Source organism: Neolamprologus multifasciatus, chromosome 5, assembly GCF_963576455.1.
Source record: "Neolamprologus multifasciatus chromosome 5, fNeoMul1.2, whole genome shotgun sequence".
Taxonomy (NCBI): Eukaryota; Metazoa; Chordata; class Actinopteri; order Cichliformes; family Cichlidae; genus Neolamprologus; species Neolamprologus multifasciatus.
In genome coordinates, this window is record NC_140443.1 from 23,177,510 (window position 1) to 23,201,529 (window position 24,020).

At 38.4% G+C, this 24,020-nt stretch overlaps 1 protein-coding gene across 7 annotated transcripts; it reads left to right on the plus strand.

Moving 5' to 3' along the window:
• The first annotated feature begins 1,554 nt into the window (after nt 1-1,554).
• Nucleotides 1,555-23,068, plus strand: inavab (innate immunity activator b). 7 transcript variants are annotated; one of them, XM_085159182.1, is made up of 11 exons: nt 1,566-1,664; nt 1,758-1,862; nt 10,559-10,636; nt 15,904-16,037; nt 18,133-18,255; nt 18,343-18,574; nt 18,660-18,713; nt 18,958-19,258; nt 19,929-20,084; nt 20,251-20,944; nt 21,247-23,068. In XM_085159182.1, exons 2-11 carry the CDS (start codon nt 1,826-1,828, stop codon nt 21,337-21,339), a joined length of 1,902 nt encoding a protein of 633 aa, XP_085015308.1. In that variant the 5' UTR covers nt 1,566-1,664; nt 1,758-1,825; the 3' UTR covers nt 21,340-23,068. The 7 variants fall into 7 exon arrangements, with proteins under 7 accessions (XP_085015311.1, XP_085015310.1, XP_085015308.1 ...); XM_085159183.1 differs by having other exon boundaries at nt 1,566-1,630; XM_085159185.1 differs by having other exon boundaries at nt 1,555-1,862; nt 10,554-10,636.
• Nucleotides 23,069-24,020: the final 952 nt, after the last annotated feature.

The following is a 24,020-nucleotide window of genomic DNA, read 5'->3' on the forward strand; positions in this document are numbered from 1 at the left end:
AACCCTTAACTTCCAAGCAAACACCGAGTGCGCTATGACATAATGGGAAATTCACAGAGAAACTCGCGGATTCTTCCACTGACTGCTGCGGCACACCTGCACCAGGGTGAACCTCCGCCTAACCTACTCCTGCTTTACAGGTGAAAATAGAGCAAAAGGACCGCTAGTCTTTGACTTTATTTATTTTCTGCTGTGTTTTACTTGCATCTATTTGAAAGAGTGAGTGTAAACACACACACAAAAAAATTATTTTATGTGCTGGAATGTGCAGAAAATAGGTGTAAATATTAAACAAATTTCTTCCAGTCAGAGAATGTTGCATATAATTACATTTTGGCTTGATGCATAAATTTAAAAGATTAAAACTAGTAAAACAAGTTTTAAAAAGAGACTTTTCCATTTGATTACATTTTGTATGATGGATTATGTAGAAAAAGTAGAATTGGGTGGAAAGATCTATCGCTTTATCACCTATTCAGGTTGTAAATCGTGTTTTTAAAAAGTAACTAAGTAACTAAGTAATTAATTACTTTTGAAAATAAGTAATCAGTAAAGTAACGGGATTACTTTTTGGGGGAAGTCATCAGTAATTAGTTACTGATTACTTAAGTAATCAAGTTACAAGTTACTAAGTAACTTGACCAACACTGGTAGGGAATCCGTATATGTGAGCCTTATTTCATTACATTTGAGAGATTTATATTTGAGAGAGTTCTCACTTTCCAGATGACACTACATTCATTTGATTATTTATTTTTTGTTTTTGTTTTTTGTTTTTTCGGGGGGGGGGGGGGGGGGGGGGGGTACATAACTTTCCTCGCAGCCACAAAATATGGAAGCTGTAATTTCCATCATTTTGAAAAACTCTGTGTGCTATGTTAGCCTAGTCCCTACACATTTGGCATCAATAGGTAGCCCAGGATGTCACCGTGACAACACAGCAGGAGTCATGTAAACTGCAGAGGTGATGCTGGACATCTCAGACTTAATTGCTTAACTGCGGGTGAAGGATTGCTCAACACTGCTGCTTTTTTTTTTTTTTTTTTTTTTTGCTATATTGTTTCATGTAAGAAACACCAAACCAGCAGGGCTGAAACCACGAGTAGTTCGTGGCTCGAAAACAACACGTAAATGTATGTGAATCATTGGTAACCATATTACCAATGATTTCCGGTATTTGCCAAAAAGCCATTGTCTGTATTTAATGTGGTATAAATAACTTGTAAGGCAATAATATGTAAAACAAATGTTAAACGTATCCATCATGAATGATATCGAGTCATCTTGAGCCACAAACAACATTTCTGTTGCAAGGTAGAAGCCGAAATCAGTTTTTGGCAAAGTGACTGTAATATAGCCTTAATTTATCTAGTTTAAAAGCCACGTAGTAAATCCTGTTTATTTAGTCTATTTACCAATATAAGTAAAGACATTGCATATAAAAAAAAAACACACACACAAATGGAAACACTGGAAATCAGTTTTTAGAAGATGATCACTTTTTGGCACAAGGCGGTTACCATGGTATTTACTTGTTGTTGGCTCGTGTGCTAACTGTTTCCGACGGTACCTGAAGGCAGCTCGGCGTTCCTTTGCCTCAGTGAGCGCTCGGACTATGCTTTCCAACAAAGTTAGCGGTTTGAGAACTCAGCTTCAGCTTAATGGTTGTTTTCCTGTTAATTCAAGCGGCTAGACTACACTGACGTAACGCTGGGACTCGATTCTGTTTTCTTCCACTCCTTTTTTTCTCATTGTAGCTAAAGTAAACTTCCAGCTCAAATCTGGGAGGCTGCGAGCCAATGGAGCGCAGATTGTATGGATGTAGATGAGGCATGCTGCTAGCAGGCTAACTAGCTACGAAGGTAAGAACAAGGTAGCTTTAAGCTTCACAAAACTTTAACTAGTTTTTTTGAAGCGTGTTGTTTATTTAGAACTGCTGAACCTAACTTAATAATGGGTAACAGTGAGCCGAGGGTAAAAGTATTTTTGGGGAAGAGCTGACCACTGAAGCGAAGAAGTTCCTAAACTTTGAGAAACTCTAAAGATGAGGCCCAGCAAGCTCAGTGCATCTGACTGAGCGAGTGGATGATACACAGTCACACTCTCCTTTCTTAGTTAGATTTACTTTTATTTGTTTTTGTATTCAGTGTGTGTGTGTGTGTGTGTGTATATATATATATATATATATATATATATATATATATATATAACCAGTGATCCAGAAACACTCTAAGTATCACGAAGTCTGTTTATCTTCTTTTTTTAAAATGTGAATTAATTTTTTTTATGTGATACTTATTTTCTTTAAAAAGCTGTTTAAAAATATTGGTGTGTCAATTGTTTGCAAATGAGAAGTCAAGCTTGAAGGTGAACCATAAACTGTCTACAGATACCTGACTGTACACAGAAGTTGTAAAGATTGCAACATCCTCTTTGACTGGAAGAGTAAACATGTCTGATCATAAAATGCAAGTTTAATGAAGTACTTTTGCAAGCTTTTTGAAATTTGCACACAGTTAACAGAATTGTTAATACTAGGCATATTTATCTCCTGTGCAGTCGTCCCATTCGTTAGTTTCTCATTTCACTTGATTGAAATTTTACGTAGTCACACATTCTCAGCATTGACCCGAGGGCAAAAGACAGAAGTGGCTTAACCCCTACTACTTCACTGACCCTCCAGTGCAGCAGTAATTACAAACTCATGCTGTGCCGCCCAGCATTGTTTAAACCCACATAAAACCGTAAAGTTTCCTGATGTGTCAGTCACCCCTAGTTGAGTGTTAGAGAATGAGTGTAAAATTTACTAAATGTGTGAGGCCATAAAAAAAACGTGTTTGGTATTTGGTGTAAATATAAGATAACACTGGGATTTAAGAGATAAAGCAAACTGAAACAGAATATACTGTCATGGTAAAACCACCTTTACCAGAAGAAACACCTTTAGTAGTGATAACTTGAAGTAACTTCAGGTTTCTGTATGACTCGCACCATTGAGGTTAGCAATGATCCATTTATATACAGCTCTCTTGTGATATCCCGCCACAGCAGTTCAATTGAGTTGAAGTCTGGACTTTGACTTTCACAAACACCTCCACTAGACATCAGCTGTCAAGCACAGTGGCAGAGGGGTGAAGATTTGGGCTTGTTTTGCCAAATAACTCCAAATAATCCAGGCGTCTAGCAGTCACCAAGTTGACCATGAACTCCTCTCTATACCAAAGTATTCTAGAGTAAATTATGAGCCCACCTGTCTGACAGCTGAAGCTTGGTGAGAATTGCAGCAACACAGCAGCAAGTCTATGTCAGAATGTTTGAAAAAGAAAAGAATCAAGGTTTTGCGGTGGTCCAATCAAAGTCCAGACTTCAAACCAATTTAATTAATCTAGCAGGACCTGGAGTGAGGAGAGCTGTACATAAGTGTGGGGGGAAAACCTCAATGAACTGAAGCCATATTCTAAGATTGCAAAGAAAAGTGGGCTGAAATTCCTCCGCAACGATGTGAGAGACTGATAGTCATAAAGAAACTAAAAGTAATTTCAGGTTACTGCTACTAAAGGTGCTTCTGCCAGCTACTGAATCGTGGGTTGAACTTCGTTTTTCCACACATTGCTTCTCAATTTTGATTTGGTTTTTGTTAAATAAATAATGTCATTTGTTGCTGGTTGTTTTTACCTGCTAAGGGTATACGTTTTTCCCTCTTTAACCATAACTGTATACTCATCTTTTTCATTTTAGTTTTAAATGTGCTAGGCTTGTTCACTCTCAGCCACAATTTTAATGCTTGGTTTGCGTTTGATAGACAAATTGTTCAGTGATCAAATCAGGGACTTTTCTTCTGCCAAAGTGTGCATGTAGTGTTTTGTTTGGGGGGTTTTTTTCTCACATGTACGTTAGTTGGTTGGAGTTTGAACCAACATGAAGCTTAAGTTGGCTGCAGGCAGCGAGAAGTGTGAAGGTTTGAAACAGGATTCTCTTCCTGTGCGTTTTATTTTTTGATTTTCTTTTGGTTTTTTGTTGGTTTTTTTTAGGGTTTGTGGTTTATTAGTGCAGCTTAAAAAGTGTTTCACTGGCACACATTTGTCTTAAGTTGTAAAGTATTGAGGACTGGCACTTAATAATTCTGCATTGGCAGCGGCAGTCTAGCCCATGAACTTATAAAAAGGACTCAAGAATATTTAAAGAATTTGTTTTGCCAGCTGCTATGTTTCCTTTACAAAGCCTGCTCTCTGTCTCTCTGGGCCTTCTGGTTTATATAAACTACCCATGATGACATCCACCAACTGGCTACCATAACTCTGGATGCTGTGTGTTTGGTATCTTTGTGGGAAACAGTTTTACTAGTCATCACATCAAGCTTAATGTGATGGACTTAAATACACTGTTGGTGGACAGCTGCGATGTGACTAATGCGCTCCTGACTGTGAAATGTTACACTATAATTGCATCTTTGACTAGGTGTTAAAATGTGGCTAAACATTTCTCATTTACAGCTTTCTCTCAGTTCCTCTTAACTGTAGTTTTCCAGATCAGTGCGGGGTATTATATGGGCTCAGACGGTCTTGGAAAACCTGTGAAAATCCTGGAATTTAACAGTAGCGTTTTACACGAGTACTTAAAAAAATATGAATTAATTTCTTATATATGATTATTGCTGTTTTGTTGTTGTTTTGTTTTTGTATAATTTGCTGCTGTATTGTACTAACAGGTGCTGGTAATAGGTAGGGATGCTTCATCACTACTAATTTGATCATTATTCTCATGGCATTATTTACTCATTAACTATGGATGATTTATAACTGACCTTTGATTTTCCTTGAGCCTTAAATATTGTGTATTTTCAGTTTTTAAGTGAGTAAATCTCAACTAAACATGCAATAGGGCAAAAGCCATTTCTATAAAAAAGAAATGAGGTGCGCACATATAAAGTAAAAGATGGGCGTACCCACTGTAGGTTTGACCACAAAAAAAAATCTAAAGCCTCATATTAATAGATACTAAAATTAATATCCAATTAAGATTGCCATTTGCAGCTGTACAATTTCCCCTCACTGCTGCTGGATGACAGACACAGGAATTTCAGAGATCAGTAAAGCTTCTGTTTCAACAACAGTGAAGTATTAATCTGTTATTAGAAATGTTAACCTGGCCTGTGCACACGTTATCCATTTAACTGTTAGCAATTGCCCGATAGCCACATTATCATCACGTTGTCATTGGGAATCTGGAGGGTTGCTTGCTGTGCAGAGCAGCGAGGAAAAAAGTAGAAATAAAGAGTGAAATCCAGAGCAGAACAGCAGAATCAGAAAGGTTTCAGGCCTGAAGAGCGGAGCTGAGGATGTAAAAAGATGCAGACTGAGGCTACGTCCACACGTACCCGGGTATTTTTGAAAACGCAGATTTTTCTATGCGTTTGCACCTTTTGTCCACACGTAAACGGCGTTTTTGGTCACTGAAAACGGAAATTTTTTAAAACTCCGGCCAGGGTGGATATTTTTGAAAACTCCGTTTTTGCATTTACGCGTGGACGAGAAAAACGCAGAAAACGCAGCGTCAAAGGTGTGCACCTTTTTTGACGTCACACTGTGCGCCACGTTATTGTTTCGGTGAATTTCTACAATACTATTACTGTTAATTGTACTCTCTGCACTGTTTAAATGCTTACATATACACACACAGCTACTGTCCCTCCACACATACGACTCGGTTCTGCTTCTATGCCCCAGCTTTGTTTACTTTTTCCCACCGAGGCTTCTAGACGTCTTCTTCTCCGTTTTCAAAAATAGCCGTGTACGTGTGGATGTAGCCTCAGTCTTTCACAGTGAACATAACACAACTAACACCACACTTTAAATGTTAGGTGTTGTTATTTTCTGTACCTTTTTTTCTAAGTAGGTTCTAAAATATATTTAACTTCATGATCTCTAATGAAGTTTTCCAATTTTAAAATGTAATCTTAAATACTAATTTTGTTAAATCAAACTTATAATTTGGATAATTAAACATTAAAAAATTAACACTTTCTAAATATCAGTTCATTCATTTTGTTTTTGCTTAAGGGGGACAAAATCTTTGTCGTGGTTTTGAAAATGCTATTGAGTGTCGAGTGTTTTCCTGTGTATCGGTATCGAGTTTGTAATTCTAGTATTGTGAAAACTCTAACCCTCTATGACATCAACCAGTGGTTTCTGAAGCCCTGTTTTAAAGCCTCAAGATGATGATGTCACTATTTTGGCGATTCGATGAGAAACCACGCACTTATTGGCCTCTCAGTAAGTAAATAGCCAGGGCGTTATAGCCCAGATTATCTCTCCAAACTAAACTTGATGCTTTATTCAGTATGACATGAAATTAGTGACTTAACCCATAAACTCATATGTTTACTGATGTTGGGGTCATGTTTTCCCATAGATGTCTATAGGAGTCAAGGTCACTGGTGGAAGTTAAAATGAATACATATTTAAGGGAATTCCATGTTGCCTTCACTTCTCAGACCTGGAAGCTATGCCCATGTTTAATACTGTTTCTAGTGTGCTTTGAAAAAGACAAAATCTCAGCTGACTGAAGTAGGTGGTAAGCACTGTTCCCAACTACAACCTTTATTTGCATTATTATTAGGTCAAACAATGCATCAAATATAGCTTAATATAGTCGTACCACTAATACATCTAGTGCTATAATAAACCATAAAAAAGGCTGTTGAACTCTTATTTACTTAGCCTTAAAATAAATGGGATGGGCAAACTGTCAGAAAGACCTGTCTGATCAGTTGAGCCACATGAGAAACTAGATTTCCTGAAATCCCCATTTAGAACTATTACTTTAACTTTTGTTTTTGAAGGAGACACCAAATATTGTCTGTTTGTGTATGCAGTATTCCACGTGAAAGGATAATTACCACTTATTTCTTAAACAGAAATCTATGCATTTTCCTGTTATTTCTGATCATTTGATGTACAAAAATGTAGATTATACTTGATTAAATGAATCTTAAATGAGCAAAAGCATTTAAATGGGGGGAGGGTATTTTTCTGGGTCTGAGGTGCTCAGAAATCTTCAGTGCAGAAAAACCCACCTAGTCAAAGGCAAACTTGAAAGTCTGACATGGCTTAGTATCTGTGAAATGTTTCGAGTAGTGCTCACAGTGTGAAGTCTTAAGTGTAGAAGTCGCTGAACCAAAACCTTGCTGCTTTCTCTGTGCCATGTCATTTGAGATCTGATCCCTGAGTGTCTGGGAATTGCTGGACCTTTTTGCGGGTGTCTGAGCACCAACATTCCTGGAAAGCCAAACTGAATATTGAGATTCAGAATGAATGTGAATCATGCAAAGCAGGTGCTCTGTAAATCATGTGAACTATGCCACTACCATTTGTTTCCCTCTTTTCAGTGCAGGAAGAAAGAGCTGGATGCAAAAAAAAACCCTCTGTATGGGTAGACCGGAAGTAGGTAGACAGGTGGGAGAAGTTTAAGGGGACATGCAAAAATCTATGCTAGTAAAGTTTTAAATTCATGATTGCATGTTGTTGTTTTTTTTCTCTGCTTATAATCAACCAGGAGATGGCAGTAAACATGCACTGACTCTGGTGTTCTCATCTTTGGTCTGTACTACCTCAAACTCTCACAGTTATTAGGAATAGTTTATAATGATCATAGTGAGAAAATAGAAGCCCAACTCTGTGAGCGAGTCATTTAAATGCAGTTATGAAGTCATAGAGTCATTTAAACCAGATATGAGCTCTGTCCCACAAACAAATTTCCAGCCCTTAAACAAATCACAGTGAACCAGGATCTTTGACTGCTGCAATCCGGCTGCTGATAAGGATAAACTTACTAATAAATAATGAGCTCATGATTAATCTGTTGAATGACTTTAGTGCTAATTAATCTTTTGGTCTATAAAATGTGAGAACAGAAATTTGCAATTTTTTGAGCATGAAAATAGTATGTTTTTGCTTTTTTGTTTTGGCTAATAACAAAAAAAGTTTACAGTCTATTTGTTTTTAACAATTTGTTTATCAATGAATTAAAGTGTTATTGTCCGGGGGACAATCGATATTGCATTTGTCACGAGACGCACGTTTCAGTCAAAGATGGCCCCACCCATCTGTAAGTGGACTGATAAGAACGTGAAGTGACTTGTAATTTCTCAGTGTGTTGGTCATTGTTGTTGACACAGTTTCAAGCTCACACAGGAGTCGAGTTATGTGATACCATCTCAAGTGTTCAGCCCTCGCTGTCCGAGGCCACACCTCTTCAGCAAGCAGCGCTTTCTTAGCGGTGAGGCTCTCACTCCTGCCCAGACTCTGTGCGGCTCAGGTTTTGTGTATCTCTGTTCAAGTTGGGAATTCTGTGGGACACTTTTCACTGGTTGGATTTTTGAGTTTTCCATGAAGTAAAGTAAGTTTGTTTGTTTTTTGTCCTAATGACATTCTTCATAAAACCTACAAACGTCCATGTGCATTAACTTGATTAATGTAGAATATCTGTAATTGTACTATTAATGTGAATGCTTACACACAATGAAATTATTTTACTGAAACTGTTAATTAGTTGTCCTCAAGGATGTAAAGTTGTTCAAAAAATACAATACAAACAAGAAAAATATGTTTTACCGGCAGGTAAATCACACCAAGCCAAATGCCTACCTGTAAACACTTGACAAGTTTCAGTTCGCTTGCAACTGAGAATGCAACTTCATCCATGCATGGAGGATAGATGAGTGCAGATTATTTCCCGGGGATTTTAACTTGACTTCAACTTGCCAAGTGGGAAACGGAAAACTCAAAAATGCTCCAAGGCATATAACTGGACTTCCCAGATTTTAATGTAGAGGATATGCTTTGGTGTATTGTTGGAAATGAAAATCAACCTTGAATAATCATACTGTTGATTAAAATGTCTCAGAATAAAGCAGACTAATTGTTTCAGTAACTGAATTGTTTGTACTGACATTATTTGGGCTAATAGAATAGGTGGCTGTTAAGGCTTTGTTGAAAGAACATTGATTGATCAGTCCAGTGGTTCTGAAAGGGGCGTCTTTGGCATACTTTGCTATAAATCTTAAAGTTTTGCTGCATCATTTAAGTCCATTTCCACAGATTTGGACCATTAATGTGTATAAAATGAGAATGCTGTGTTTGTTGCTCCCTCCTTGGTTATCTCTGGGCTAATAGAAACTGATAAGATTGTGACACATCGCTTTAGTCTCGTTCACTTCTCTCAGGGTTGTAACGAGCTGTTCCTGCTGCTGTGCAGCGTTGTTTATTAGCCAAACAGCTAAATCAGTGTTAGGATTATGGAGATATCCTTGGCAAATCTTCTTCCAGGTAAGAGGTCTGTTTTGAGGCCCAATTAGAAGTGGGTTTATTTATCATTTTGACTTGCATGTACTTTAACATTATGCAAGTGTAGTTAAAAAAAGAAAAAACCTGTTGTGTACTGTGTAGGATTATGTTGGTCCAGACACTCGCATGAAATTTGGTGGCACTCCTGACCTATAGATTTTAAAGATTGTGTCGGTGTATCTGCCAAAGATGTGTGGCTGCGTCTATTTATTATTTATTTATTTTAATTGCTTGGTTTGAGATGTCAGTGCTCAGTGATGATGAGGTGGCTTTTTACTGTTTTGCTGCAACTGTGCAAAAACACCTGGCAGGTTTCTGTGATTCAGAGGTGTGGAGGTAACAGTCACAGGTTTGTGGATGTATGTCATGGTTATGTCATTTTTAGAATAGGATAAGATAATGGGATACTTTTATTTTTGAAGATCTCTGCATGGTTCCTGGTGTTACCCAATAGCTCGACTAACATTAAACTGGTTCTTGTATGACATAGCTGACTTTACCTTGGCTAGTTGTTCCTTTGCTTTCTAGTCTTAGCTGAAGTTAACCAAGCCTGTGTGCTGGAATGCAACCACAGTGGCATTCCTCTGTTCACTCAGTTAATTATTAAACTTCCCAGTTTTTATTTGCCACCAGATGGATTTATAACTCATGCATTGTGAGCCAGCTATGACACGGAGTGAGTTAGTGGCAATCATGACATCAGAGCTTAACAAACAGGCCGTCACAGGAAACACCCTAGACTTGACAACACGTATGTGTACTCATGCTACACATACGTGTGCTGTGGAAGACTGTGACTACACCTGTCTAAGAGTTCAAAGAGGCAAGTCACACCTGAATCACTTAAGTAACAGGTCACAGATTACGTAATGGGCGGTCTTTGCGAAGCTTGTGTGTTAATGATGTTTGCCTTGGTTTTAGGATTTTTTTTTTTAATTACGCTATTGGTTTTATTTGAAGCATAATGTCTAGTTATTTAGGATTATTCTCAGTTTTTTTCTCCTTGCTGTTGGATTATCTTAGGTCGCAGGTTTTGTGAATAAACTCCCAAATTCTGTATCAAATTTGCCAACACTTGCTTTGTCCAATTCAGGGCTATGACACTAAAAAGAAAAAGGAAAAAAAAAGAGTCTGTCACTTTAAATTAAATGAAATTCTTACTTAACAGAAGGACCTGGTATGTGACATTATCTTTTGCCTCCACTGAAGGACAGGAACAGGAAGACCATCTACTGACATGGAGGGGAACGGCGAGATCAGCGACACTGACAGCGGCATCATTCTTCATTCAGGTAAAAACAAACAAAAAATCAGTGTTTCAGCATTTATTTCTAAATGTCAAATGTCACGCTTAGTAAAAAACTATGCACTCTAATCATTGCACACTGCAATATGATCATTACATTTGATATAGAGGTGAGATTTCAAACTGTTCCCCTGAGTCTGTGTCAGTGTAGAACAGCTACAGGCAGGAGGAACAAACTGGGCAACTTTAACAACCTCAAATGCTTTCATTAATGTGAAAGTAGGAAGTAGAGTTAAGTGCTAGACAGTGCTGACAGTTGTAACTCAACATGAAAAAGCCATGTGAAAGTCCACAATTTTAATTTTTTCACCTTTTTTTTGTTTCCTCGCATTTCAAAAAATTTATACTAACATGCAAAGAAACTAATTTCAGTAATGACTCTTTGTTGTTCTGTCTTTTAGTTTTTCACTTGATTTTTTTTTTTTACTTGAAGATGTCAAACCATGTCCATTCTTTGAAATATTGTGGTTTAGTAACAATGCGAATACTTAAAAATATACAAAACTGTCAGTCAATTACAATCCACACAGCTTTATTTCCGCAGGCTGAAGACTGAAAAGTCATCGGCCTCGCTAACTGACTAACTAGTCAGGTCGTACTCATACATGTGTGTGACTACACTGAGCACTGATGTTCCCCTCATATACAGTTTGCTGGGCGAGGACCTGTAACAAAAGAGTGCTTTGTTTGTAATTTATACGTCAGTAAACTACTTTTTGTGTGTGTGTGTGTGGGGGGGGGGGGGGGGGGGGGGGTTGAGAAATGCAAAAAGAATCATCTGATTTCAAAGGTAATGATGGAGTAAACTTTGCTAAATATAAAGTTTGAAATACCCCCTTCCCTTAGGATCTATGTCAGTCTATGTCCATGCAAACTCCATGAATCCCCTCTTTTTAACAGTGTGTTTCGATCATTAACAGTGGACGGATGTAGAATTAAAGCACTTCGGATGATCCTTTTGATACACCCTGTATTGCAGACAGTTAAAATAAGATCAACACTGTAACTACTGGAAAGTACGGTTGTTATTGATTGCATCATTGCAATGATTCTCATCTGCATCTTTGCTTGGTTTTTCCCATGCAGTGTGTGAATTATCAAAATGGTAATAGACGATTTCAAGTTGAAACGGGCATTGAAACCCACATCTGATCTGTAAAGCATAAAGTCATTTTTCCCAGTAAAGCCTTGCTTTTGCCGTAAATGAGTGCTGAAACTGAGCAAACACATCACACATCACACATCAAACCAGATAAATGAGCTATACAAATACAGGCCATTATATTTTTAAGCAACAGTGTCGATGATTTCTTGAGATCACTGCTGACTTAGCAAAACAGTATCCTTTTAGAAAATAACAGAATTCACCCAAACATGGAGTTATACCCTGGTAGCAGAAAAATCAGTTATGTTCTCGATAAAATAATCTCCACTAACTTTTCACTTTTAAGAAGTCATTCCTTCCCATTCAAGGTCAGGTAGATGTTATCTACCAAGTTAAACAAACAACAGGATGAAATCAGTGCAGCAGAGACCATAGTTTTCATTCTTCACATTCATGGAAACCTTTTGCTGCCTACAACCTACACAATGCAACCGCTGCTGACACTTGGGTCAGAAATTTGGACGGTATGCTTGTAGTAGCCATTGTATTCAGAGATGTAAACAGAGATGAGGAATAGCTAAAAGAGGTTATGTCTGTCTAACTCTATAACCACTTTTTTGTTTTATTTACACATGAAAGCATCTTATTTCAGTTTTTACAGTTCCATAACTTTAGGGTCAATTCAAACAACCTTTTGAGTTTTGAAATATGAGTAATGCCCATGTCTCCTTAGGAGGACATAATGAGATGTAAAACATTTTCACTTGTCAAGATCTAATAATATCCTGTAACAGTGAGTAAATAGACATTTTTGTTATTGAACAACTTTAATAAATATCCAGCTACAGCTTTCATGAATTTGGTGCAGTAGAAATGAAGTCCAACAATGCAGCGCACATACTGATCATAGCAGAGCAGGGCGAGTTGCTCGTTGGTCACAAATGCAGGGTGGAAGAGTTAAACAATTTGCCTGCCCAAAGGCGCAACTGGGCATTTTAAGTTCAGCCCTTGTAAACATGCTGGTCTTTGTATTCTGTCATTTTTTGGGGGAGGATTGCCACAGTTTACTTCAGGGTGTCAGTAAAGTTGCCTCTCCACTTTGGTTATCTTCCTCACAGTATCATATAATTAATGGCAAAGATTAGCTGTTTTGTTTTCACACACACATTAGTTTCTGCTGATTTGCTGTGGCCTCTCTGAAATTCCTCACGCCCTAATTGAGCCACATGATCTTTGTTCTATACAATGAAAAAATGTCACACCAGAAAGAATAGGGTGATTATGACTGTGAGGAAGAGGAATTTCTCAGCCTATTGTAGTGCTGTCACTCTTTTTTTTTTTTTTTTTTTCTCCTGTCGCGCCTCATATGTTTGTCAGTACCTGCAGGGATTCTGTTAATAATCTCTGAAGGTATGTGGTGCTTAATGGATGATGCCTGAAACTACTCCCATAAGCCTGAGACCTAATGGCATTAGTCGCCAAGGCTACAGACAGCACCAGTCGAACGCTCGCGTTGTTTATAGTTACAGAGAAGCGGTTATTTTGCTTCAGTGTTACTAATTAAAACAGAAGATAAAACAAAGGATTCGTTCTTCTGTCCACTGTTATTGTTGCTTTAAGTTTCAGTGGCCTCCGTTGTTAATCTGCTTCAATGATATGACTGAATAGTTTTTTTTCTCCAGCTGCACTTTACAGACATAAAAGTATACATCATAAACAACCCTTTTATATACACACCAGGAAAAAAATAGATTTAAACAGCACAGTACAGATAAAATATGTGAGTAAAATTGAATTTGTATCTCCATAGTAGTCTGACTTCTCTGTAAGTATGACATTGAATGATTTTTAGTGTCTTTAATCAGTTTCTTGTTTTTGTGGTGAATTTCTTTTAAGATCCAGGCATTTTTGTGCACACAGAGTTGTCACTTTAGCACAGTGGTTCCCAAACTTTTTTTGCTGGGCCCCCCTTGTTTTACAGGAAAAATGTTCGCGCCCCCCGTCGTGCACGCGCACGCACGCACGCACGCACGAACACATCCTCCAACCACACAGACCCATATTTTGCTCCATTGCGTTTATTTTACACCTCAAACATTTAGTAAACAATTAAGCAAATACAAGAAATCTGCAATAAATTACAGGTAGTAAGAAAATAAACTACTAACTCTTTTACGCTACGTCCACACCTACACGGGTATTTTTGAACACGCAGCTGTTTCGTCCACGTAAACGGCGTTTCGAATCACCGAGAACGGAGATTTTTTAAAACTCCTTTTTTGTGGTTACGTGTGGACGAGGAATACAGAGTTCGTTGTGCAACGTCAAAGGTATGTGCCTTTTTTCACGTCACGCTGTGTGCACGTTATTGTTTACATGAGATGAATTGCAGAATGGCAGATAGAGACGAAATACTGTTAATCTGACTATCTGCAGGTTTTACACACTTACATATATACACAGTTACTGTCCCTCCATTTAGAAAGGCAGAGGCGTCACGGTGTAATTGTAAATAACATGTAGTTGTTTTTTTTCCTGTGTAATAATATTCAACATTGCTATCAATACATTTTTCAAAAGATCCCTCTGCAAAATGGGTTCAAAAACATAAACAACTGTTGGATGCTGTTTGTCCTGATTTGAACCGAGAGAACAAATTGTGGCAGGAACGACCTGATGTTATTTGTATCCCGCTGTAACTTTACTGTATAAAGAGCTAACATTTCCAAAATGTCAGGAGTAGTTAGTCATTACAACAAGTGTTTGTGAAATACAAATCAAGAATGTGGGATACTGTTTGTCCGTGATTTAAACAGCCCAGCGCTGCTCCCAACGAAGGGAAAACCAATTCTGCAGGGAGACCTACCTTGGCACTTGTGCAGGTGAAACCAAAGGGAAGATATGCTTCACCATATTTTTCTAGTCTTTGGCTTAGAATGAAGTTGGTTTGGAAACATATTCAGCTATGCTTCATTTCCTGCTTTGCGTTTGCGTGGGCGCCCGTGCTAGCAGTGTCCAAGCGTTGTTGTTTTGGTTTTTTTTTCCCTTTTCATGCCGCGCCCCCCCCCTGCAATGGCTCTGCGCCCCCCCTAGGGGGCGGGCCCCACACTTTGGGAACGTCTGCTTTAGCACAACACATTTCAGAAGCAAAATGAGGATGGTGTTGAAACCACACATCTGCAATACAATGTCAATAGAAACTGAGCATGTTAAGCTTCACAAAGGCAGGAGTTGTTGCAGGACTCTTCTTTGGAATCGAATCAAATTTGTCTGGGTTCAGCCAATGAACCAGCAACGTGTATGTGCTTTGGTATCTTTAAGAAGAGCTGATTGTTTTTTGTATTTACCTTTATGAGTGATGTCAAATACCAGGTGAAAATAATTAAATATTGTGTGTTTTAGAGGATTCACTGCTTTTCATCTATTTTCCTTTAGTTTATTTGGACAGGTTTATTTGAGTTATTTAGCCATCCATCCATCCATTTTCTGCTGTTATTCAGTTTTGGGGTCACAGGGCTACCACATTTCATGAAAGTAAATTCAAGATGTTTTAAAAGTTGGAGTTGGACAGCATGCTGCTGCAGCATCCTGGAGTTGGACAGTAGCATGCTTAGATGTTTCTTTAGCCCTGAAGTTTAATATTCCTCTCCCTGCATATGTGTGTAATTATTGTACATGTTGTGTAACCGCTGTTAAGATTTAAAATCTCATTTTTCTCAGGTGTTCTTAGTAGTGTTTCTGTCATCTTGCTGATACACAATGACAATCATCACTGAGTTTCTGCTTAAGTTACAGTTGTCCCAGGTGCTTTTAATGACTTTTTTTTTCTTTTGGATTTAAGTGTCATTGGAGATTTTTGCTTTACCTTGTAAAGTCTTAACCATCAAGTAACTGCCAAAAAATGTATTTTTCTTTGAAAGTGGAGTGTGTATTGAACCTTTTAACACATTTTTCTAAAAAAAAAAAGAAATTAAATATATCTCAGATTTTTCTGGGGGGAAAAAAATCACATCGATGATGCTGAGGTCCCAAAAACACATGCATCAAATATAATATATTTTCTTAGTAATTTATTATGTATTTAAATAAAGAAATACATGAATGTCACATCATCTCAGATTTGTTCATGTGCTCCTTTGCCATTGCAGGGTCTGACAGCCCAACAACCCACACAAAGGATGTGACCACACACACACGGGCCATAAAGATCAAACACCAGGAGCTCCAAGAGAAGTTAGAGATGTGCATACATGAGCTGAGGAAACTGTGCATCCGAGAAGCTGTAAGTAACGCTTACTCCACTGGTCATCCACAGATCAACCGTTTGAACCTGGCGAGGCTGCATATTACAATGAAACATGTCACAGAACAAATGAGTCACATCTAATTCATCTCTTCATTAAAGTCTTAATGGTTTAAGTAGATCTACACAAAGTAAAGACAATTGTTAGGAAATTAGGCAAGCTGTCACAGGTACAGCTTTTGCTCACACTGGAAGCACACTGCAGATGATTCACCCTCCGTTTATGAAGGATTAAAGTGGTGGGGCAGTTTTCTTGTTATGTTTTCGTGTTAAGTGACCTGCAGGAGGGACATTTCGTGTTTGTTTAATGAGAATATTAGTAGCACAAGTGGATGCACAAATATGTATGAATGCAAAGTGACTGAGGATGGGACGCTAATGCGAAATCACAGGACAGTCATAGGTTGCAGTTTTTACATGCTCCATTTCCAAATCAACCTGTCCATCCTTTTTAATCACTTATCTAATACATGGTTGCAGATGAGCTGAAACTGATCAACAATCACCTCTGTTTTAAAACCAGAGTGACGGGCAGTTAGGAGACCCTGGTTAAAGGATCGGAGAGGCCGGCTGCTCTGATAAGATCTCTGAACTTCTCCTATACAAGCAAGGGCCCCCGTGCATGTAGACCTTTATAAGTTAGTAACAGAATTTTAAAGTGGATTCAGACTCACTGGAAACTAGTGAAATGGTACGATAATAGGTGTGATATATGACCACAGCTAGTTTTTGTTAGCAGCCTAGCTGCTGCATTTTGCACCAGTTGGAAATAATCTGGAGGACTGAGAGATGCAAAATTGAAAAGTGAATTGCAATAATCAAGGCAGGAGAATATTAAAGTGTGAACTAAAAGTTCCAGGTGATTGAATGACAGTAAAGGTTTGATTTTTTTTTTGTTGTTTGTTTGTTTATTTGTGAGGTGAAGTAAACAAGATCTGGTACACTCTGGTCAGGTCTCCAGTCCATCACAGAGAATTTCCAAATCACAGGAAAAGATATGAAATTTTAGCAGATTTCAAAACTGAGTCATTCAAAATAGTTCAGTGCCGCAGTGAGACTGAGACTTCATCTCAGTTATTCTCGCTTTTCCTTTTAGGCCATTTAGAAGGAATAAGGCCAACACCAATTCTAACTAATGCATTTTCAAGGTTATCTCCGTTATCCATCGTACCTGTTCTCTGTTATCCCATTTCCTTTCAGATAGACCGTGGAGAGAAATCAGTCCATGTAATGTGGCTGTAGTGTATAAATGCATTATAGCTGTTAAAGACTTTTAAGCAGTTTCAGCCTCAGTTTGGATCCAGCATGAGACTTTTTTTCATGTCGTTATTTTTCATGTTAAGTCTTTTCTCTTTTCTATGAAATGAAATCTAGAAATTTCCCAACTGGACACACAGATTCAGGCATGTTCATGACGTGCATGGGTGCTCCGGGGAAAAATCCCAGGCCGGATCATTCTTTCCTGCTGACACTTGGGCAAGGCAGTCCTGTTGGGACATGCTCTAGGTGAACTAATGAGAGTCATGATACCTCTCCCAGATCTCGGTGACAAAAGAATAAGTAAGCTTATTGGCTACACTTGAGATTTTGTCTGTCTGTAAAGGCGGTTGACTTTGAGTAACTCAAAGTACGAGCCTCTTTTGTAATGAAATCATCTGTAATGAAATCGGAAACAGTGCTTTGCTTTTCTCTGGGTTCAGTGAAGACACGGGTACTTAATACAGTGGGAAAGTGAAACCCAAAGAATGTGTTGTGAAAGAAAATCTCTGCAAATGCAAAATTGTGCAACCACGTCTCTGCACCTATAAGTCTGAACATGTAAAGAGATAAGAGGTAGATACTTGTACACCATTTCAGAACTACAACATGAAGATGGTTGAGTAAACTGAATGGGGGGAAAAAAACTGCCAGGAACAAAACTGAAGAGATTTATCTGTGTTGATTTTCAAAAGAAGCCTTGTTTTGATTGACCATTTAACCAAGCTTCTGTTTATCCTTATAAAAATAAACTTTCATTCATGCTGAGATGTTGCTTTAGGGACATTTGGATTTTAATTAGTTACATATTGTTTAGGAGCTGACGGGCCGGCTGTCAGAAGATTATCCTCTGCAGCCAGGAGAGAAGGCCCCGCAGGTTCACCGCCGCGTTGGAGCTGCGTTTAAACTTGACGAACTCAAAATCCCTCGAGGAGCAGAGGTATAAGCCAAATTTGGAGACTGCACAATGGAATAGTGTCCCCTTGTTGTTGTCTGTCTCTCTGCTAAACTGCCGTAACCTTTGCAGGATTCTAAATTGAGTTCAGTCGACGCTTCTCTAGCGCTTCAGATGAAGATATATGAAGCTGCACGGAAGCTCTGTGAAGAGGAAAACTTGAGCAAGTCTGTGAGGAAGAGCCGCCTGCAGCAGTGCAAAAGAGAGGAGAAGAAACTCAAGCATCTACAAGAGACGGCCTTCAGCCTTCGACTGGAGCATGGCCGATCATCACCACTCCCTGCCCTCAGTATTACGCAACAAGGTAAGGTGACAATTCAAATCATAACGGCTCTTCATAGAAATGTTTAATTTTAATACTGAGTGTCTTTCGGTTTTGTTTTTTTTAGATCTTGGCACATCTGATGACAGCTCTCTATGTGATTCTGTTGTGCAAGATGAAGGTAAGGTTTTTGCTTAATTCTTTGAAAGCACTTTTTTCCTTCTTTCATTTTCTTTGGTTTAAAACCCTCACAGAGTTTATTAGATGACTAGTTAACCACAGAAACTTCACGAGAATTCAAATGTTTCCTAAATACTGTCATTCACAAAGGTAGAGAGTCTGTAGTGACAATAAATGTTATCCATGCAAAATTCTTTACCATGCACATCATTTGTGGGGGGGGGGGTTGTTCTGTTTTTTCCTAGAAGTCACAAGTCAGTCTTCACAGCCTTCCTCAGGACTTCCTTATCCAGCAGAGACGGATCCTCCCCAGCTGCTCCCTCTGTCCATGCAGTCTTGCGTGGATGGCGCCTACATTTCTCCATGTGTGACTCCGCAGTCCCTGCAGCTGAACCTGAGTCACTCTCCCCATCCAAGTGTTGACTTGAGCTTTACCTCGAGGCCAGCGTATGACCTTCCTCCCATCGAGCACTCCCCATGGGCCGAGTCAAGTCTTGACCAGCCCTACCAGAAGAGCAAGAAGTCGCACTCGTCCGTCAAGATGAGGTAACCCCGGCTATCCATTATAACTCCTTTCCTGTTTATCAAGTTGTGAGGATTGGAATTGGAAACACAAATTATGATTTGTGATGTTATGTAAACGAACGTTGGATTCTTTGGAAGGAATCCAGTTGGATTTTTTCCAAAGAACCCGACGACCAAATGAGATTTAAAAACAAAAAAGAAAACGTCCTTTCATTTCTAAAATCTAAAAGGAAACCGTTAATTAACACGTTAACAGTGTAAGAAATTCCTTTACTTCAAAACAGGTCGTCTTCATCTACTTTAGAGAAGCCATTTTTAAAAAGTAACCTTTTTTTCACTACAACCATTAATGCTCTGAATTAAATAGAACATGTCAAATGTCTAATACTGCCATTTGTTTTTGCAGCAGTCAGTGTGCAGAGCCAACTGTAACTCTTTACATAATTATATATAGAAACTCCTGCCTGTGATAATGTGTATTCTTCTATTTGTTTTCATTTCTAAAAGGAACAATTGCTGTTTGCCACAGTATTAAATCATTCAATGTTTGATATGTCAAAATGCATTTATCAAAGTGTGTGTGTGTGCGTGTATATGTCCACACTGTCCACCCTTCATGTAGTACCCACATTAACCATTCATAAGCTATATTGTTATATTAATTAATTACTCTCCTATGTTGTGTGTTCAGCAGCCCAGCCAAACCTGAGTCTTTGCCACCTTTGGAAGCTTGTTTAGCACAGTTGGCTCTGCCTGTTCAACTTTCCCATCTAAAGCTGAGTCGCACCCAGTCAAACAGTACACCCTCCACCCCAGAGATGCGAGTGCACAGACAGCTCTCCCTGAGGTAGCTATACCTCACACATATCTGCATGTTGAAATTGCACCCAGTGTGGTGCTCCTTTACAGAATGGATTATTTAAGAATATAGTTAAAGTTATTTAAGCTTCATGCAGTTTCTTTGCAAAGTAGCTTTGTTATTGTGTTTGTTATAATTATTGTGGTTTGCACAGGTTGTCCTCTCCTGACTCTGCATTTGAAAAGGAGCGCAGTCGCCCCCGAGGCCCGAGGAGGCGGCTGACCGAATACTCGATAACTTTACCAGAGACTCCATCTCCTACACTGAACTACAGAAGCCATGCTAGCTCTGAGGACAGCAACTCTGAAAACTCGTTTCCTTCTTACAATAGCTCCCCGTGTCGGGAATTGCCCGGTGATTTGCCCAAACAATTTCCATCTGCATTCCTGCTCCCCAGCCCAGTTGGCAGCTATGGACCTCAAGCTTTCCCGCATGCTGGCTTTTACCGTAATCCCAGGCAGCAGCCCAGTCCTGGTATTCCAAAAGCCTATTACAATGAAGAACTGATCTACAATGAGATGGATATGCCACGGAGCTATTTCCCCCAGCAAGCTCCTTGTTCCTCGAATAGATATGATTATAGGTATAAAGACACTGCAGTACCTCACCAGAGAGTACAGAGGCCTTTTGCTCCTGATATTAGAATCACCCCGCCAGCAAATTGGGACCATCCACACGCTAATGGTTCTCCACGACAAGCAGTGAACGAACAGCTAAAGTCGTGGCACAGACGCAGTCAGCAAAGAGCACCCAGGTCTCGCTCCCTTGACAGACAGGGAGCAGTGCGGATGAAAAACGTGCTTGTCGGAGAGTCGCCCTGCTACCAAACTCAGCAGTACCATGAGCAGGTAAATGAGCTAAGCTTATTGTTTTTTCCAAAGCATTTCATTCTGCTTTCTTTAATAGAGTCATAAGTAGGTGAGAAATTGAACAATACATAAATGCTGATATGATACAGACAAAATGTTTGCATTGTGATGATCTGACACAGTAAAACTGTGCACCTGTCTCAGTTTTTAAATGCTGGCAGCTGTTTGAAGTGAAAGTGAACAATTACTTTGTGTTGCTGCGACAGGGAGAATACGCTGCTTTTCACTGCTGTACGTACGTCTCCACATGTTCATCTTTTCTTTCTGTTGATCATTTTCAGGTTATTCAGAGAGGGACTCTCCACAGAGCTGCAGAGGGTGCTCAAGGCCGCTGGTTTGGAGAGGACGCCTCTCACTTTTACAGCCAAGTATAAAGAGAAGAAACTTGGATGCCAAACTTAACTCTGTTAACGTAAAGGCAGCATATTTTCCCATTATACCAAAGTGAGATAGAAAATTGATATAGAGGAATTTTTTATTTCTAAAAGGACTTCTCATGAAAGGTTTTGTTATCCTAGAGTAAAAAATTGGAGCGTCTTACAAAACAATGTTACATGGCACAGCACTAACTATAGTTTCCAGGTTACCATAAATCAGACATCCTCAGAAATGTGAGTGCAGTGTTTGTTTGATTTTCTTTGTTTTTTGGCCATTTTAATATTTATAGGTTAAGCATAGATCTGAATGCCAGTGAATTACTATTAATGAAGCAGCTAAATTTAGGTCAATCCATTGATTAAACCTTGCAGGTTTCTTATCATTCCTTCACATCTGAAGCAATCAAACAAAATGAAAAATGGAGGAAGAGATGACATGAGATCCTACAAAGAATCAGCTACCAAAATGTGCGTAGTGTAGTCAGATGTAAAGTTGTATTAGAAATGAATCTAGGATGAATTGATAATGCCAGATTGATATTGAACTACCTTAGGTACTTTAGATCCACACTAACATGTTTTTGTTTTAAAACACAATGGATGTGCGTCCTGCATCTATAAAATGCAGAATTAAACAGGGTTAAAAAAAATTATGCTTTATGGTGCCTTAAATGCAGTAATGTGGACATGATGTATAAATGTATTTAAAACAAGAAAATACACGTGTTAGCATGGCCTTAATGTAACATAGATGTGGTTATCTCTAGCTTAAAACAAACCAAATAATTAATCATTTTGAGAAATGTACCCCCAGACAGAGAAACTAAGTTTCTGCTGTTTACTAGTTGGAAAACTAATATACTCATTTTCATTCTACCTGTATGAAGGAAAGGAGTCTACTGCCAAAATAATGTAAATTAGCAACTCATCCTTTGTAAATGTGTGTTTGGGTTGTTTTTTTTATCATGTTGCCTGAGATTAATGAAGTCACAGTTTTATTGAACTTGTGCTGCTTTATTTCACGATCCCAGGTTTGACCTCTTTATCACATACTTATGGAGGCAAATTTGTCTCAATGTTATACTTGTTACAACTGGCACAGCTACAGAAACATTTGACTTGAACTAACAGACTTAATCAGCTAGTTGAAACTAGACACTAACTCATCCATGTGGGATGGTGGCAAATTGAGCAGAGGCTTGAGGCTTGGCAGCTTATTAGTGTGCCAAATTGTAATGTTTTGAACTTCATCCGTGCCTTTACCTGCGTCTGAGAGAGCAGCTCACTAACCTTTCTGTTAGCAGCAGTAATAGTTTGACACTGAGGTAGACACAAACACTCCAAGCCCACCACTCTCAACCAAACAAACTTCAAATAATAGATATTTGAGAATCATGTAGAGTGAATTCAGCTACAGATACACACTGACTGGTCTCTCACAGTAATCTATTTATCTTAATTTATTGTGATTTGCACCACTGGACCTGTGAAAAGTCAGACTTGAAATTAAATAAAATATGGACCAGAGTTTGCAAAACAAATCAGGTGTCTAGTTTACAAAAAGAAAAACAGACCACAATCATGTTACCCTTTGTGTCTCTTTTTTTACTGTCTTTTTTATTTATCATTTACAGTAGTTCAAGTGGAGTTATTGTGTTATGTTGCTGTTTTAAAAAGAAATCTGTGAAAGTGTTTTTCCTGTGGAGATAAATAAAGATTATTGTTTGAGTATTGTTGAGTTTAATTAGCTTATATTGTGTGTTGTGACGGGATCTTTGTAATACAAATACTTCCTGAAGACATTCTGACTTGTCAAGGTAGAAAAAAATTGATTTAAATGTACATAATTATGGCCATATTGTTGCTTGAATGATTAATTTTCAAGATGCTGGCTCACTATCACACTGTCTGGTTGTCCTCGGACACAACCGATCATGTGACTTGGACTATCACTGCCTTTTGTGCCATTTACCTTTGAAAGAGCAAGGATGGCATACGATCATACAAAATATGACTGAGAAATAAGAAGTGGAGCTAACAAAATATTAATTATGAAGTTAAGTGTTTTGGGGATGGTTTTACATTTAGAGTAAATGTGCTGATGCTAGAATTTTTATATAAACTTCACGAATACAGAAAACAGTGTGAGATGAAGTAACACACTACTTAGTCATTTATGATTAAAGACTCATTAATGTGAGTGGAATGTTTTTGTTTTTCTTTGTTTTTTGGCCACTTTAATATTTACAGGTTAAGCATTGATCTGAATACCAGTTACTATTAATGCTATTAACCTTAATTACTATTAACATTGAAGGGAGAAATCCAATTTGATCAACTGTAAATAGACAATTTTGCATTAATATTTGAGACATTACCCATAACAGCAAGTTAGCCACTGTTTTATATCTGAGATGCACAAAGTTTAAAGAAAAAAAATTACCATGTATATTCTTAGTCTTTCCAGAAAACTGCACAAGTCTACTTTTAATCCCTCAGTCATAAAAGGCTGATGGGTTATTATCATCACTGGCTGGCAGGCAGCGTGGACCCACATTTGTGGACATAATAACTAGTAAACGAGGCAACGTAGGATTTTTAAATTGCCACTGTAGATGCAATAACTGAAAATCTTGAAGGGGTTTAACTATTGGTGATCTTGACTTAAAGGTCAAGGT